The sequence below is a fragment of the Vidua chalybeata genome, chromosome 3 (genome assembly GCF_026979565.1).
Source record: "Vidua chalybeata isolate OUT-0048 chromosome 3, bVidCha1 merged haplotype, whole genome shotgun sequence".
Lineage (NCBI taxonomy): Eukaryota > Metazoa > Chordata > Aves > Passeriformes > Viduidae > Vidua > Vidua chalybeata.
The window spans coordinates 6644720-6661131 of NC_071532.1; the positions used below are offsets into that span (position 1 = coordinate 6644720).

The 16412-nt window shown below is 42.0% G+C and overlaps 1 protein-coding gene across 1 annotated transcript in view; it reads right to left on the minus strand.

Annotated features, from left to right (window-relative positions):
* Positions 1–13116, minus strand: part of PCSK2 (proprotein convertase subtilisin/kexin type 2) — a 98779-nt gene extending 85663 nt beyond the window's left edge. The window contains exon 1 of the mRNA XM_053938797.1: positions 12721–13116. Within this exon, the coding sequence (XP_053794772.1) occupies positions 12721–12906 (186 nt within the window). The 5' untranslated portion in view covers positions 12907–13116. The remainder of the gene's footprint in view (positions 1–12720) is intronic.
* Between the last annotated feature and the right edge of the window lie 3296 nt (positions 13117–16412).

The window sequence follows — 16412 nt, forward strand, 5'->3', positions numbered from 1 at the left end:
CTTTTCATCTCGTTTTCACCAAATGCACTGAGGACACTTATAAATATTCAATATTAATTCTTAAACTCTCTTGCTCTAATTTTCCCCCACCCCAATTAGCATTAGAAGTCATTTTACCTTTAAATACACAGATGGGAGCCAAGTCTGAAGTCAAAAGCACCCACTCACTTTAGGGATGAGGGCCATGTAAGAGAGGAGCCAGCCAGAAACACAGGCAGCCTCAGGCACCGAAATGACACAGAACAAAGCACGAACACCAAAGGATGAATTCAAACATTGGTAGAGAAATGTGAAATAGCACAGAGGAGTAAAGCTGCACCAGAGATCACCCAACACGAAATCCAGTCTCCTGTGTCCCCACGGCCTCAGGCAAGGATTTCACACTTGCTCATTAGAGTGCTATAATTACGCTGAAGGCTCAAAATAAGGAACTCAAGTGGAGCCAGGGTTCTGCACAAGCTCCAAACAGCCCCAAGGACTGGCACAGTCAGGCCCAGGTCTGAGTGCTATGATTCAGTCTTCCTGGCTCAGTTCTCCTTGTACCTGTGTCCTGTAGCCAGCTGCCTCCACCACAGTCTAATCTGCTTCTCTTGGCAAATCTGGCAGGTGGAGGTGTTATAGCCACAGCTTCAACACTCCCAAAAGGCACATTTTGTATGAAAACACCATCAGATCATCCTTGCAAAATAATTCAGTAACACAAAGTGAAAATTTCTCTTACAAATTAATTCATAAATGCCTGTCTTAGACATTTTCATGTGTTTTCAGCTCTGTTTCATATAAATATCCAACCATCTCTTAAAGGAATCAGCAACTGGTGGTGGGAGTAAGAAGGGACCAAGTCGAAGTAGAGAGATACAAAGGCCAATGGAAATATTGTAACACACATGACAACAAGGCCATCTGTTATTTAGAATAGTGGTTATCCTGTAAGAACACAGCAACCCTGCTCAAAAAGTTATATTACATCTTCTCAAGCCAGCAGAAGTCATTTCCAATGGCTTCTCAAAGATTTCCTCACCTCCACAGCAAAACATCTTCTCTAGAAACAGTGTAAAGTCAAAAGTGATGTCCAAAAACTTTGTAGAATATATCCCTTTGGATTTCATTTTATCCAAAAGGATAAAACAAAGCTTTTTGCCTAGTCCCTCTTGCATGCAGCAAGAACAAGGTTAAACAGTCTCCTCAATAGCTGGACATGAGGTGTTTAATAAAAACCTGGAAGTAAATGAAAGAAACTTAACCGGTTGTGGACTGAGATTACCCTTACATGTCCAATCTGTCCATGTGCAATTCAACTGAATGCCCTGCACAATTCATAGCAAAAGAGGCCCTTTCAAAGCATGATTCATCTCACTTATCTGAGGTGGCCATGTTAAAATACAAGCAGAGCTGAGCCCCAGGTGCTCTTTCACTCTGAAGTCTGTAAGAGAAGCACTGCTGCTCAGGTAGATCAATTCTGATCTTAAATGGCTACTCTCATTTTCTCATCAGTTTTGTTGTTAGACTACCCCACCCAGAGCTTCCAAGCACTTACAAAACACTGCTCCATTAGTTTGGTTACAAGTTTGTGGTATTTGGAATTTGACCTGCAATTGAATGAATCACACAGGTGTAAGGTTTTACTGTATCTGTATCACTGTTAGGTTTGGCACTGAAGAGCTCCACCCTGCAAGCACATAAAGTCATACAAGTCATCAGCGACAATACTCTGGATTTGCTGATAGTTTTATCACTGAATTGGAGAAGTCATTTGATGCTTTAAAAATGGTTATTCTAGTTTATGGCAATGGATCTGTGCAGTTTAGAGAGTTTTATCTGTTACTCCCCAGTAACTGTAAACATCATTATCAATTCTACCACATGCCCTGTGGAAAGCAGAATACTTCCCAGATTTCAAGGAGAATGTTGCTTATACACTAGCCCTCAAATTGGACTGAGTTAATCCAGATTGTCATTACCTGGAGTAGGTGATTATTATTGTTTGGCTGACAGGCTGAAGTGAAGGCTGAGCAATCATCATTATGTCCTCTTACATAAATGGGGTGGCTGTGGATGTGTGTGCAAGAAGTGCACCTCAGTCAAGCCCTGGGCACCAGAAAAAATTCTGAAGTTCAGCACTAAAAAAGTCACTGGGAGTATCTACCAACTGTGTTGTCATTTTTAGCAGCAACAAACGACCACTGGGAAAAGGAGACAACCTCTCCAATCATTCAGCTACACAACTCCATAACAACCACACAAACAACAGATAAACATGCACATCATTTAGAATAATTAAGTAAATATTATTTCATGAGAAGGTGAATCAATTACATTTTCTTAAAGCAGGTATGTGCAACACAATTTTTTTTTTTTTTTTACACAAACTGGGAGAATTTTACCATTCCATTAAAACAAAACAAAAATGCCTCCATCCCCTAAAACCAAAACAATAACAAAGAAACACAACAAAATAAAATAAATAAACACACACACACACAAACCTAAACAAACAAAACTGAGAAAAGACCACAAACAGAAATCAGACTTCAGACATTCTTTAGAGAATTAAGTACTGGGTCAGTACTTGACCCAGTTAATTAACCATAACTCATTTAGTCTGAGGCAGTCATGCTGCAAGAATAAAGGGAAGAAAGGGATGGTAATCCAGAAGTGGCTTTGCCAGTTTTACATTTTATTAACAAAGGTGAATAAAATTTTGGCTGCAAGTCTCCTGCTTGCAGCCTTGGAGCTCCTCAGGGTATCCTGTCACTTTCTTGATGTTCTGCTGTGTTTTCAAAGCCTCTCTCAAGATGTTAATATTCTGTATAAGTTTTCACACCTCAAACGACCTTCTCTCCAAGATCATTCAACCCATGACCATTTCTTTTCCTATTTCCCTCTCTGCTCTTGCTTCACATGATAGCAACTCTGCTCTAGAACAGAGCCAGAACTAAATTTCCAAAGACATGAGTTTCAGTATCTTCTTACATTAGGAGAATCTTGAGCAATTAGAGCTGTATCATTCTTGTTTCAGTTGCCTCCCATGTAAAATGCCATACTCCTATGAGTACTAGTTTAGTTATTTTATTTATTGATAGGATTTATTTAATTAATGTTTGCACAGCATTATAGACTTTGATATGAAACCCTTAACTGTAAAATGCCAAGTGCCATTGCAAACATATATTAATGGGTATATCTACACATGTAATAAATATTACATATGTAGTGAGAAATTACATGTGAGAAATCAGGCACCTCTTTAACAACAAATATTTGTTAAATGTTGTAATATATTTAAGCAATATAAGATGGAAATCTCTTCTTCCTATCAGTATATCTTCCTTAGAGAAAACTCATAAGAAACACATTGATTCAGTTAGAGTCTGCAAATTTAAATGGCCATGGTATGCTTCTGAGCTAGATCAATATTGCTGACAGCAATTAGCACTGCTTACAAAAGGCCACTTTGCCTCACTCCTGATTTACAGCCCATCTCTCCTTTTAAGCAAACAGGTTGACTGCTATTGTCACACAGGAGCCTGGTGTCACATCAGCTTCAGGAACACAGAGCATAAAAGCCATGAGCTAAAGTTTGCTGTTTAAAAAGCAACATTCAGATGCAGCGTGCCCCAGACACAAAATACCAGTTCTTAAACCTCACCGACAGGGAGATCCTGGTTTTCAGTAAGGCACTTGGGCATTCTTTTTAAGTCTAGGTTAACATAAGAAAGTGGCTATATAAAAATATCTGCAAGTGCTTAGCTCATGCAGCATCTAAAAGCCGAGTCAGGATCTCAAGCTTGAATGAGGTAGAGTGATAAGAGCAACTCAGAGTGAAATTAGTTGGCTACTGACAAGAGTTACTCAAGAAGGCACAGAAGATGTGAATTACTCTAATGCAAAGATGCTAGCTCTTACTGACACTTCAAGATCTCACCTCTCCTGCAATTCTAAACCTTTACTCTTTCCTTTTTACTCCGTGTCTGTTTAATGCTAGGCTGCCAAGCAAGAGCTGATAGACAGAAAGTGCTTCACAGAGAGGTTTCTGATATTATACCAACCACACTGAAAAAGTCTTCCAGTTGCCAGAGAAGCAGTCAGTTCCTGCAGAAAAATATGTGCTTTATGGGAGAGAAGCCCATGGGTAACGATTAGAAACAAAACTGCAACGTTAAAGGACGGAAGGACAGAAGGGTCACATTGTTTCTCTTTTTTTTTTTTTTTTTTTAACATAAGGTAGTATGCTTGAGAAAAGCAGGGGAAGGAAGCTTCAAGAAAAACATTTTCAGCAGAGCCAAAGAAAAGAAAACATTTTGGAACACTGCTGTCTTCCTTATTTTTGTAACATTTCTTGATTCTGCTAGGAGGAAGTCACAAACACTATCCTCACTACCACAAGATCAGGTCAGAGGCAAATCCTTGACTCGTGCCACCACAACCTGGAGAGAGCTCCTGTTGACTCTTGACAAAACAGCATAATGGTCACTTCACAACAAGGAGCAGCTGCTCTGAGTGGGGTCAAGAGCTCTGTGGTAGACAGAAGAAAAAGGATGACTTAAACCTAGCAATAATGATGAGGAAGGAAAGCAAAAACCAACACCCGACACCACCTCTTACCCTTCCTCCCACAGCCTCCCTCACTGACCTTTCAGGCATCTGTGAAATAAGTCTTTTATTGCTAATTAATAAATGATGGAAGTCTATTGCTGGCAGAAATTGTTTTCAGTCCAGCACGTGCTTATATGTTATCTTGCTCCAATGAGATTAGTCAAGCAAGGAAAATGTAGGAAAGGAAAATTTTAATTAATCACTCAGCATTTCAGCCTTCAGAGCCTGAAAAACTTGTTTCTCTAGCAAGATATAATATATTTAACATGAATAATATATGTTCAGTTAGAAGGGGGGAAAAGGGATTTTACAGAATCACACTGAGTGTTTTCATCAAAAGAAAGAAAAATATCCACTTGCTTTTCTGATGTGTTCTATTCTGAACTATATCTTAATCGTAGGAGAAATTGAATGGTTTTACAGTTAAGAGATGAAAAATACATTTGCCTATGAAGTTTGGGGGTTTAAATGGCAATATAAAAATTTAAAGATGGAAATGCTGTCAAAATGATGATGCCATAACCCACAACCATCATTCCATCAATGTTAGCAGCCAATTCTTCCAAATCTGCAAATGTGTTCCAGTTCTGATTTTTGATACTTCACCCAAACTCTGAACTGAGAGTTCCACTTTACAACTGGCTCTAAGTAACTTCTAAACAGCTAAGTTCAGTTGAAACACTGTTCTAAAATTAATCAATACAGGGAGGCATAAAGTCCCCATGGGACTGATGGGAATCCAACAGTCATGGTTATAGCTAATTCACCGTATTTGGCTGCAGCTAAAAGCCTTAAAAAGAAGCTTTTGCTGCCTTTGGTGTTGCACAGTAGGTGACAGAGACAGTACTCACCCACAGAGCAGATTTCAGAATCACACTCCTCCGTTTCACTGGCTTTTCATAAAGAATGAGTAGGTAGAAAGAAGGATCCTTTGTCATCAGGAAAGGGAAGGCTGTATTCCACCTCTTTTACTACCCATACATGGAAGAGATTTACCTCTTTGGCTCTAGTTTTGTATCCAAAAATCATCTGAAACAGCAAATTTCTCTACTTAATAATAATAATAATATTTAAATATATATTTGCTGGGTTTCAGGCTTTCACAGATTGGTTCTTTGGAGAAAGCTGCTCTGACATATTATCATCTTATTCATCTGGTAAGCAAATAATCTAGTTCAGTCATGAGTATCTGAGATACATGTGCCAAGTGGTTTGATGTAAACACTGAGGTCACTATTACCATTTGCTTTCTGTGGACAAAGTAGTTAAGAATGTAACATTTCCACAGAAGTTTTGTTTGAGAAGGTAGGTAATACAGGACAATGTCCCAGTTCACTCCTTATGAAAGAGCTATTACTACACAATTTATTTATTTATAATCACAGTGTATAAATGGAGAGAGGGGCCAAGCTCATAATTTCTTTTTTAAGTCCAAGCTCCTGCTACTTGCTGAACACAGCCAGCACAGCTGAGTTTCACTGCTGAGCTACTGTCATAAATCTATGACCAAATTGTATTTCACACTGCATGATAAACTGTGTGTCATGGCCACTCAGAATTTCACACAGTACACACCGAATTCAGCTCTCTCTGGGATGCTGCTTTCTGTCACAAAACATGGCCTGAGCCTGCTGAGCTGAAATTAAATCTCCATTTCAGTAGCATAGGGTTTGCTTTTTCAATGAACTTATGAGAGTTAAATGCAGAGTTTGATTTACAAGAGCAACACACTAGACTTTGACAAATACTTCAGCAGTTCAGCTTCCTCCTGCCAGAGGCCATGGATGGATGAAGTGTTGGGCTGCTCACTGCAATATTTATAGCCACCATGCAGCAGCATCCTGTAGAGACCTGACCCATTTAATTATCTAAAAAAGTTGAAAGAAAAAAAAAAAGAAGAACAAGGTTTCTGATGACTGGAATAACACTGCAGGACAAAGGTAAATTTTACATCTATTAACAGCACTGAATTTGCTACTACGGCTCACACAGAAACTACCCATCCATTCTGTGGACTGGAACGGCACAAAAGGGTTTCCCAGCTATAATATTTTAATAAGAACTGGCAGAATTTATCATTCATTTTCACAACTTGGCTTGATTTCCAGCTCACAGAATATTGCGTGAGCATGGACATTTCTCAGAACTTACTAATGGAAACTACCTACCAGATAAATTCTACCTATGTTTTGGCAACTACTTTTCAACTGCTTTATTACAAGCATTTGAAACTTGAGTTGTAGGTGTCAATTTTAATTGAACAGCTCCATCGATGGATGAGGTTAAGGGTCATATGCAAACTTTATTTAGTTACACTAAGCAGTAACTATTACCAGCATAACAATTCCAGGGAGTCTAGAAGCTCTTATGTTGTTGTTGGTTTTGCTTGGTTTTGTTTGTTTGTTTTTTGAAATCGACATGGTCTTACTGTTAAAAGTTTCAGTGGAAATTAAATTTCTGCTAGTATTGTTCTGACTTGGAATGAGTTAAACATGTCGGTTCTCCTACACTGACAGTAACAGCACTGCAATTGGGTTTGTTTCCCCACTTTAACCACATCAGTATAGTTACAGCAGTAAGAGTTTTCCTAAGAATTGGTAGGGTCTTAAATCTTGTCACCTGGCATGTTTTGTGAAGATAGAAGGCTAGCTTTCACCTTCACACAACAGTTGGATTTTCAAAAAGATAAAAAAAATTCAAACACCTCTGTCATTTTCTGAAGAAGACAAGCAGCAAACTCAGTCTCTGAGGCCATTTGCCTTCTAATAAACAAATGCCAAGGATGCCACAGAATCTCAGAAGGAAAAAGCATTTCAAGCTGGGAGTGAATTGATCATTTCTTTTGGTCTAGGACTTCAATCTGGATTTGAGCTCCCAAACTACAAACAAATTGCTCTCGCTCATTTGCAGTACCCTAAACCATCTGGGTCTGGTTAGGCATGACAATGGGATCTGTCCATCTGGCCTGATGCAAACCCCCCCCCCCCCAGAAAAAAAAAACAGTTATCCCTTTGCTGCACAGCTCTGCAGAGGGAGGTGAGGGGACAGATTCAATTCTGGGTGTGTTTACAGCTGCAGATGTCCATATTGCCTCTCAGTAATGGCCCTCAGGCTGCTAGCAGCATCTGAAAAGCCTACCTAGAGGAATGAGAGTTTCAAGCAGGACCACAGACAGAGCTACAGCATATGGGATCCCAAAGGTCAAAAACACAGAGGCAATTCATGTATCTGTATGTTGTAGAGCCCAGGAATAGTCTGAAAGTGTCATCTTCAAGAAAGCTACCTGGGCAGAAGGAAGGAGACCCCAGACTGACAGGCACTCTGGGCTAGACGGCAGGAGATAGACCAGTACACAGCTTGTTCTGGTGTGCTGGCATCACAGCATTCAGAGAATGCTGTCCACTTCTTACACGTTTTCTCCTTGACACTGGCAAAACTAAATATAATGTAAATGAAAACCAATAATTGCACGTTCCGCATTGGGCTGCAGCATCCAAAATAAAAAGTGAAAAAAACTGCACTTGTGATGCAGTTCCTGGGTCTATACTACATGTTCTGCTTTGCAAATGGGTCCAAACAATATGGAATAAATAAAATTATAAATGCAGGCAGCTTTATAAACAGCCAGAATTCCATAAATCTCTGTTTACTGAGCTGTAGTTCAGGAAACAAAACAAAAATCTGTAAAGGTTAGGTTTAATATGCACGTTTTGCCAAGAAATAACTACACCACATATTCAAAACAGAAATGAAGCAATTACAGTGGGGATCTACAGTAGGGGAGACTAACCTTATTGTTTTACACTCAAACAAGTGTAAAATCTGACAAGGTAATTATTTTATAGCTCAAACAGAACACTCACCACCAGCAAACAGACTCAGACTATTAAGGATGTGGGACTGTTAGAGTTAGGAATGTGCTTGAGCCTGTGGTTTACAGACCTTCTCGATAATTTACATCTTTCACGTGCATAATTGATTACATTTAAGTAACAGGAATTTTTTTGTTTGTTAGTTTGTTCCAGGTTAGCTAGTATTTACTCCTAGAGCTGTTTATGCATCCAAGGCAAAACACAAAGTATTAAAAAAAAAAAAAAAGCAAACAAACACCTATTTTCCAGATTTAGAGGTTGATCTGCAAAGGAGGGCATTTTAAGGTTTTAGTATGTGCATCCCAGGATGAAATGTTCAGGATCCCTGACAGAAGCCCCAGCTCTTGAGGCTGTGAATTCTTATTGTGCACCTTGGTCTGCCTTCTACACCACATCAACTCCCACTTCACAGGCTCCCTACCTAAATGCAGGCAAGTGGGTTGCTGCAGTAAGAAATATAGCTTCTTTATCTTTTAAGTTTTGCTTTTGATAAGTCTGTATTGATGCAATGTAAAGAAAAAAAAAAAAAAAAAAAAAAAAAAACAAGAAAACCTGAATGCTTGCAGTGTTTCATCAAATTACTGGTTGGTTCCACAAAGCCTGGTCCTCAACCAGCAGCCTCCTAAGCAAAAAAACAGGAAGCAAGGAAGTCACAGCTGTGAGAGGTAAGACTGAGTTTTGCAAGATTTAGAGGGATAAGGGATCAGGTGATACAAGGCAAAAATAGACCAGCTTTGGACAACATAAATGTAAAATTCTCCATGTTTTCAAATCCATGTTTGGTTCTTATTTTAAAATCTGGGGCCACTGAATGCTAACTGATTAAAACCCTTCACCTCATTGCTACTAGAAGCAAAATATTTAGCCTTTTAGTTATGGTGGCATTTTGTGGACTGTCTCAGTCTCACTGTTGTTGATGAAATGGAAAGAGATGCCTAAACTCTGCTCTCCAAATAGAAGACCTTTCCAAATGCATCTTCCAACTCTCCTTGTTAGAAATTAATTGAAAATTGCAAGGCAAGGTCAGAAAGCAGCTTTTTTTCAGCCTGCATTAAGAAATGTATTCTGGTGACAACCGTGCCAAGAGGCAAATAAATCAAATGGGGGGAAAAAACCCAATCACAACCAAAAACTTATTCTTTTTGCAGTGCTTACAATATTAGGGGGACATTCTCACAACTCCTGAATGCTCAAAGATGGTAAGACTAACCATTTTAAGAAAAAAGTATGTTTTATCACAGCATCTGTTTCACCAGGAATACATAGAATCAATTTTAGCAGGTAAAAATGGACTGAAAAATTGCAAATATTAAAAATAAAAATCAGAGAGCACAATCAGCATTACAAAGATGTTTGTATTCAGGATTAATTCAGGGAAGATTAAAGAAAAACTGACTACTCTTTTTGACACGTTAGGATCCTAGACCTAAACAAAAGCACCTGTTTATGTAAGCACCAAGCCCTTCTTAATCAATTCATCAAGCACTGAATTTAAAGCACACATTTAGCCTACCTGACATCTGGTAGTGGTTTCAGAATGATGGTGGGAAGCATGGCCAAAGAATCAATTAAAAAGTGCATCATGCAGTCCATAACATTAATCTCAAAGGCAATGCTTTCTCATGCATTTCTACAGAAATCTGCTGTTAAGTAAATGTAATATGCACTTGCTCAGAGATTGCTTGTTATTGGGAAAAAAAAAAAATGTGCACTAAAAATACATAATTTAAAAAACAGCTCCCATAAAGTCATGTTAAAAGAGATCTGTGATACCCTAAAGGCATAAAAGGAATCTTTCTCATATGCATCTTAAATTCACACACAATAAAAAAGGAGGAATCTGCTCTTGTGTTCCTACGCTGCACTGAAATAAAGGTGATTATTTTCAGACCATGGCTCTTCTCCAATATGGGCAAAGTTAACTGGATTTGTTTTAAGTGAATAACTCAATTTATCACCCAAACAGCATGTGTCATTGAAGTAGCTAAAAGACCTCTTCTCTTTGTGATGTAATTTGGGAGTGGGGGATGTGCTGGTATTTTTTGAATATTTCATTAGACAGCATATCTACACATAGTAGTTTCCCTCGAGAGCTTCCCACTAACAGCTCTGTGCTTCTCTACACGGCCACGTTCAACTTCCTGCACTGTCGATATCGCCATGAAAGCTGAGTCTGCAGGCTGTAGGCTGCTAGACAAGCCTGACGATAGCAAAACAGAGAGGAGACTCTTCAGCAGTACTGAAGAGCCACTGGCACAAATGGCACAGGCTTCTATTGGCGGCCAATTATCACCACCCAAACCCCGTTAAGAATAGAGATTGCTATCAACCTCTCGCTGATTATCCAACACACCCAGTAAAGCGTCAAACCCTACCAACTTTTCCTCTTCCCTAAAATTACTGCCTTGCAGAAAGCAAAGTGCTATTTCCTCTTACAGCTGGGGAGGAGGAGGGGGGCAAGCTTACTGGCTTTTCAGGGATTGGGATAGTACAACCCAGAAAACTTCAGGCAGTGCATGCTGAGTACAGGACCCACTGCCCCACGCCACGAGCGCACACACATCACACCATGGCTCTGCTGGGCTTCATTCCTAGAGACACCCGTGTCCACAGCCTCCCCCATAGCCTGGAAAGCAGGTACTCTCTCTCCTCTTGCACACCTGAGGGACTTCCCTCCAGCTCTCTCCTCAGGTGAGCTACAAGGCTGATTTCCATGAAGAAGCTGTATGTCTCCTAATGGGGCCGAGGCATCCTGGGGAGAAGCTTGGTAGAGGGGAGAGGATTTGAACAGCCCAGAAGCTGCATTTCTCCATCCTACAAAATCCTCTCTCTCTCTCCCTGTCTCTTCTCCACTTGAACCACAGGATCATTTGAAAGCATCTAGCAAAAGTCATGAGAAATTGATCTATGCAGGAACGTCCCTTTCTATCCTCATAAGGCCTTATCAGTCAGATAACCCCAGGAGAGGAGGAAGGGAGCACAATCAGGAGGAGACTAGAAGAGGAAAACTGTTGACCAAAAAGCTGTATCTAAGTCTCATATAACAAAACCTAATGCAACAATGAATCCTTTCCCAAATGTATCAGCAGCTATCTGTCACTATCACGACAAGGCTGTGTGCCTAAAACAAAAGCATCTTATCAGAGCAGGAATTAGCTGTGGTCACAGCAACAATGATCTTGTCCTCATTTCTCTAACAAGCTCCCACTGGAGTTGAAATGAGGCAACCTGAGGGAGGGAGTCTCACTTGATATGCTTTTTTTAATTTTTATTTTTAAATCGAGGTTTAAAGCCATTTCACGCATTCAAGTTCAGGGTGCTATTATCATTAATTTCCTTGGATGTAGGACCAGGCTATCATTGCATAACTGCCAGGAAAAGAAAAAAAATAATCAAACAAGCAGCAGTAACACTCACAGCCTGCTTTCCTTTCGCACCCCTCTAAGTAAGTCTGCCAGGAACTGTATTGACCAGGGCACTATTAGCCTCTCCCTGTTTTCACTCCAGGTCTTACTGTACTCTAAAATATTTAGAGGTCTAATTATTACTTGAATGGGAGAGATTTCTAGCAGAGGGGGACACTCTAGGAGCCAGGAGGGGACCCACTACTCTGGCTACGCTTGATTTCCTAGGACCTCAGGAGCGAAAATAGCCTCCAATGGCATTTGAAGTTTCCCAACTTACATTTATTAGTGAAAAGCATTCATTGCTTATCATGGGGTCATCTATTTCTCTAGGAGAATAATAGGGGTATTAAGTAGCCCACCAAAATCAAAAATTGAGTGTCAAGATGAAATCTTCTATTCAAATTGTGTGCAGGCTTCTCCATGGAGATGAGTCTCTCCTTTTCCCGTAGGTGCTCCGAGCCGTTCCAGGTGCGCTCGGGAAGCCCTAGGCGGCAGCCCCAGCCCCGCAGGGTGGGAGCTCCTCCACGGCAGGATGTTTACATAGTAAGTCAAAAGGCACCGAGTTACCATGTGGGAAACTCCGCTCTCCCTCCAAGACAACCACCCTGCTGGGCCAATGCCGAGGAGCACTTGCAATTGCTCTTGGCACCGCTATTCCTCAGAGCCCCGGGAGAAGCGGGGATTAACGCGGGCACAGCGGGACGCGCTCCGCCCCGTCCCTTCCCGCAGGTGAGCGGCGGCCAGAACCGCGCCGGGGCCACCCCCGCGCCGCCGGCCCGACACCGCACGCCCTGAGCCCAACGCCAAGGGCACCGCGGAGCTCCGACCCCGCGCGGGGGGCTTACCTTCCGCACCCCACCGAAGCCGTGCTCCGCCGCTACCCGCTCGGCCTCCGCCTGGCCCCCGTCGTGCAGCTCCACCAAGAAATGGTTGGTGTAGACGGCTCCGCGGGCCGGGGCTCCGAGGAAGTGCAGGAGAAAGAGGAGGAGGAGGAGGAGGGAGCCCCGAAGCAGCGGCGGCCCCGGCGGCATGGCCCCGCGCTGCGCGCCCGCGGAGGCAGCCCGCCGGGCGGGCGGGCGAGAGGGGAAGCGCCCAAAAGATGGGAGGGGAGGAGGGCGAAAAAAAAAATTAAAACAAATGAGAGCGGCAGAGGCAAGAGGAGAGCAGCGCGGAGAGCACCGGCCGGGCGGTGCGGATGCGTGTTCCACGGCGGCCGAGGGGCAGCACCAGCCGAGCGGGGAAGGGGGGGACGAGCCGCGCTGCCAATCATGGGGTGGGGGGAGGATCGCCTCGGCCCCCCTTCCCTCCCTCCTTCCCTCCCAGCTCGCGGCTCCCGGAACGCTCCGCACGCCTCCCCGGCACCCCACCCACGCTTCACTCCCACCTTCCACAGTCCTGCCCCTGCAAAGCCGCACCCCCCGATTGCACCCGCGCAGCGCGCAGCAGCCCCCTCCCAGCGCCAGCCGAGCCGAGCCCAGAGCCCTCCGGCTGTCCCTGCTCAGGGGGAAGGTCGCCGAGGGGAGGCAGACACTCCGATGCTGGAGCCTATACGCGGGTGCCTGTAGGGACCGGAGAACGAAAGACTTTGGCAAGACCCTCACCACCGGGACTGGCACCCAGCTTCTCTCTTCGACCCGGCGAACACAAAATATCTGGAGTTCCCCCCAAACCTCCCGTTCTAGCCAGGACCCTGCACCAGCTGCTCAAGGGGCCGTCAGCAACCTGTCCTTTATCCCTCTTTTTACAAAAGCAAAGGGACAGGGAGGTGGTCAAGCAGCGATAGCGCAGAGCCAGAGGAAAACCTCAGGCCCAGGGCTCCTCACTGACTCCCAGTCTATACTGCCAGGGTGCTCAGGAACACAAAGGTGTCCAGGCTCCCTGAGCAATCCCCAAACAGTTTGCAGGGGATGACTGGCAGGAAAGTACCTGGGCCTTCCCTGTGCTGAGAGAGCCAAGGATGGAGAATGTTCCGTGCACAGGTGGGATTGCAGAGGTAGCAGCACATAAAAAGAATGGGAGCTCACTTCTGTAAGTAATCTGCCATCTGCTACGATTGGAAAGGAACAGTACAGATTATGCAAGTTTATGGCAAAGTATAGTTTAGCTTTTTCTCGCAGATACATCTGTGAATTTGTCATACCAAAGGTTAATCCTTTGATGGATCCCTGAATGATCCCCTGGGAAAGACTTGGGACACAGAAAGCACAATCTTCTTTAAAACAAACAAAATTATAGATTTACTGCAAATGGTCAAATGGAGTACAGATGTTAAATAAATCAGGGAAAACAAAGGAAAACATAAAAAATCACAAACAAGGCTCTTCTTCCATTATCCTAAAGTGCTTTAGAATACAACAGAAGAGCTGACTGCCTCATTGTGAATCCAAATGAGCATTGGTTTGTCATGACAAATTATTGATTTCCTTCCTCTGGATAAAAGAAATCCCTATTCAAACAGAAAGGAAATGGCAACTTGAAGCCTAATCCAAACCCCAGTTACACCAACAGAAGTGTTGTAAATGAATGACTGATGCTGGAAAAAAATCAAGCATGAAGGAAAGGTAAACCATGAGAAATGGCACAGTAGAGAAGGAAAACAACTTTGCAGTCTCATTAAGAGATTAGTATTAGTGTTGGTAGAATTCATCTTTTAGATGCTTGTTCTAAGAAGAGGCAGTTATTAAGAATAACTTTATGTATTATTTCTTTAAACCAAGTTGATTGTTTTCATCAATAGTCAGCAACGCCTCTCCTTGCAAAATCTTTCCAGTATTAAAGCATTTCCAGGTAACTTGGGGCCTGTGAGCTCCTGGATCTGTTACACCTACTGATGACTGCTTGACAGCTAGTGGAGGCCCTGCTGGTTTCCATCCACAGCTGTTCCTTGGTATCAGAAGCAAAAGGAAGATAAAAGTAGGGGAAAGGCATTTTCTCTAATTTAAATTCCTGTATATAGGTTTTTCTTTTCCCAGAGGTCTTCCCTGGGTTGACACACCTCTTTTTATTTTGGTGCCAGTCCATAGAAAGAGGAGCACCAATACCAAAGGCGATGGAGCAGCCCTCCTGGCTCCCTCTAACCAGCAGGGCAAGACCCTGCACACATTCAGAAATGAGGATCATAGCACAGGTCTGGGTGAGGGGTGTGACTGGATCCTTCTTTGTGCATATTCTGACAGCCCAACTGCCACTTCCCAGTACTGCTCTGCAAGCTGGTGCCATTAAAGGGACATTGCCAACAAGGGAGCATCCACTGTCTACACCTTGTAAACCTTATAATAACAAGCTTTGATGACTTTGTCTGTGTGATGTTAAAAAATAATTTTAAAAATTTAAAGGATTAATTTAGGAAAGGCTGGTTTAAAAAGTAAAATCTAAACACCAAGAAGAGAAAACTCCACCAAAAGCAGCAATTTAAAGAAAAATAGTCATGGTGTTGATGACTACAGAAGTTTAAGACTAGACAGGACCACTGGGATTTCTAACCTAGTACTTTATGTTAACTGTAGGGCTTACTGGCATTAATTCTTGCATCTGGTCTGTAGTCCTTTTTTTCCTTAACATACAAACATTGAATTAACAATCAAGACTGATCTATTACAGCCACTGGGGAAATGTTCCAATGACTGCTTACAGTCATTTCTAAAAAGTTATATCTCTGCCTCTCTTTAAAATGCTGATCAGTCCTACACTGACTTCTAGGTTTTGTTCTTATTATGAATTTTTTCATGGAACTGCTGAACTATTATTTTCTCCAGATGAGTTTTAAGACTGTGATGATAAAGACATAGAGTTAACACTTCCTTGAATGTCTTCCTTGAATATTTTCCATCCCTTCAACTATTCCCATAAATCTTTTTACTCCTTGAATTATGAACTGTAGCTGCATTAGATATTTTTTCCAGCAGAGGTCAGGTCAGTGTTAAATGGATGTTACATCACAATTCTATTCTTACTGGGTACCCAGTCTTTCACCAGCTGAGGATTTCATTCAGCCTCCATGCTGCCGAGTCTCTCTGATGTGCAGCAATGCTGATGCTGACTCTCAGTTCTCTCATCCTCCCAGAGCCTTCTTCACGACAGGTTATTGTATCCTGCATGGCCAACAATCTTTGTACCTAGATATTTATGACTCTACTTGGTCAAAATAGACATAATTTACCTGCATGGAGCTTTCCAAACAATCACTCAGCACTAATCTCTTTTATACTTTATGGCTTTCTTCTTTAACCTACTCACTTTATTAGTAATGAATTTATATTGATATGCTGGATTAGCAAGATTTTACAGAGATAATTTCTTGGCCCCAGTCCTTTGGAACATCTGCAGAATCAAATCAACTCCAGCAATGATTCCCAGTTTGTAATTATACTTAAGAACCTAGCATTTAATCAGTTTTTAGTCTGTGTCATAAAGGCCATTTTGATTTTTGTATCCTATTTATTTACTGACATGTCACACAATATTAAGGGTTTCCCATACACAAGCAATGTCACAGATCCAATGGATCAAAAAAAACTACAATTTTTTTCAATTTCAT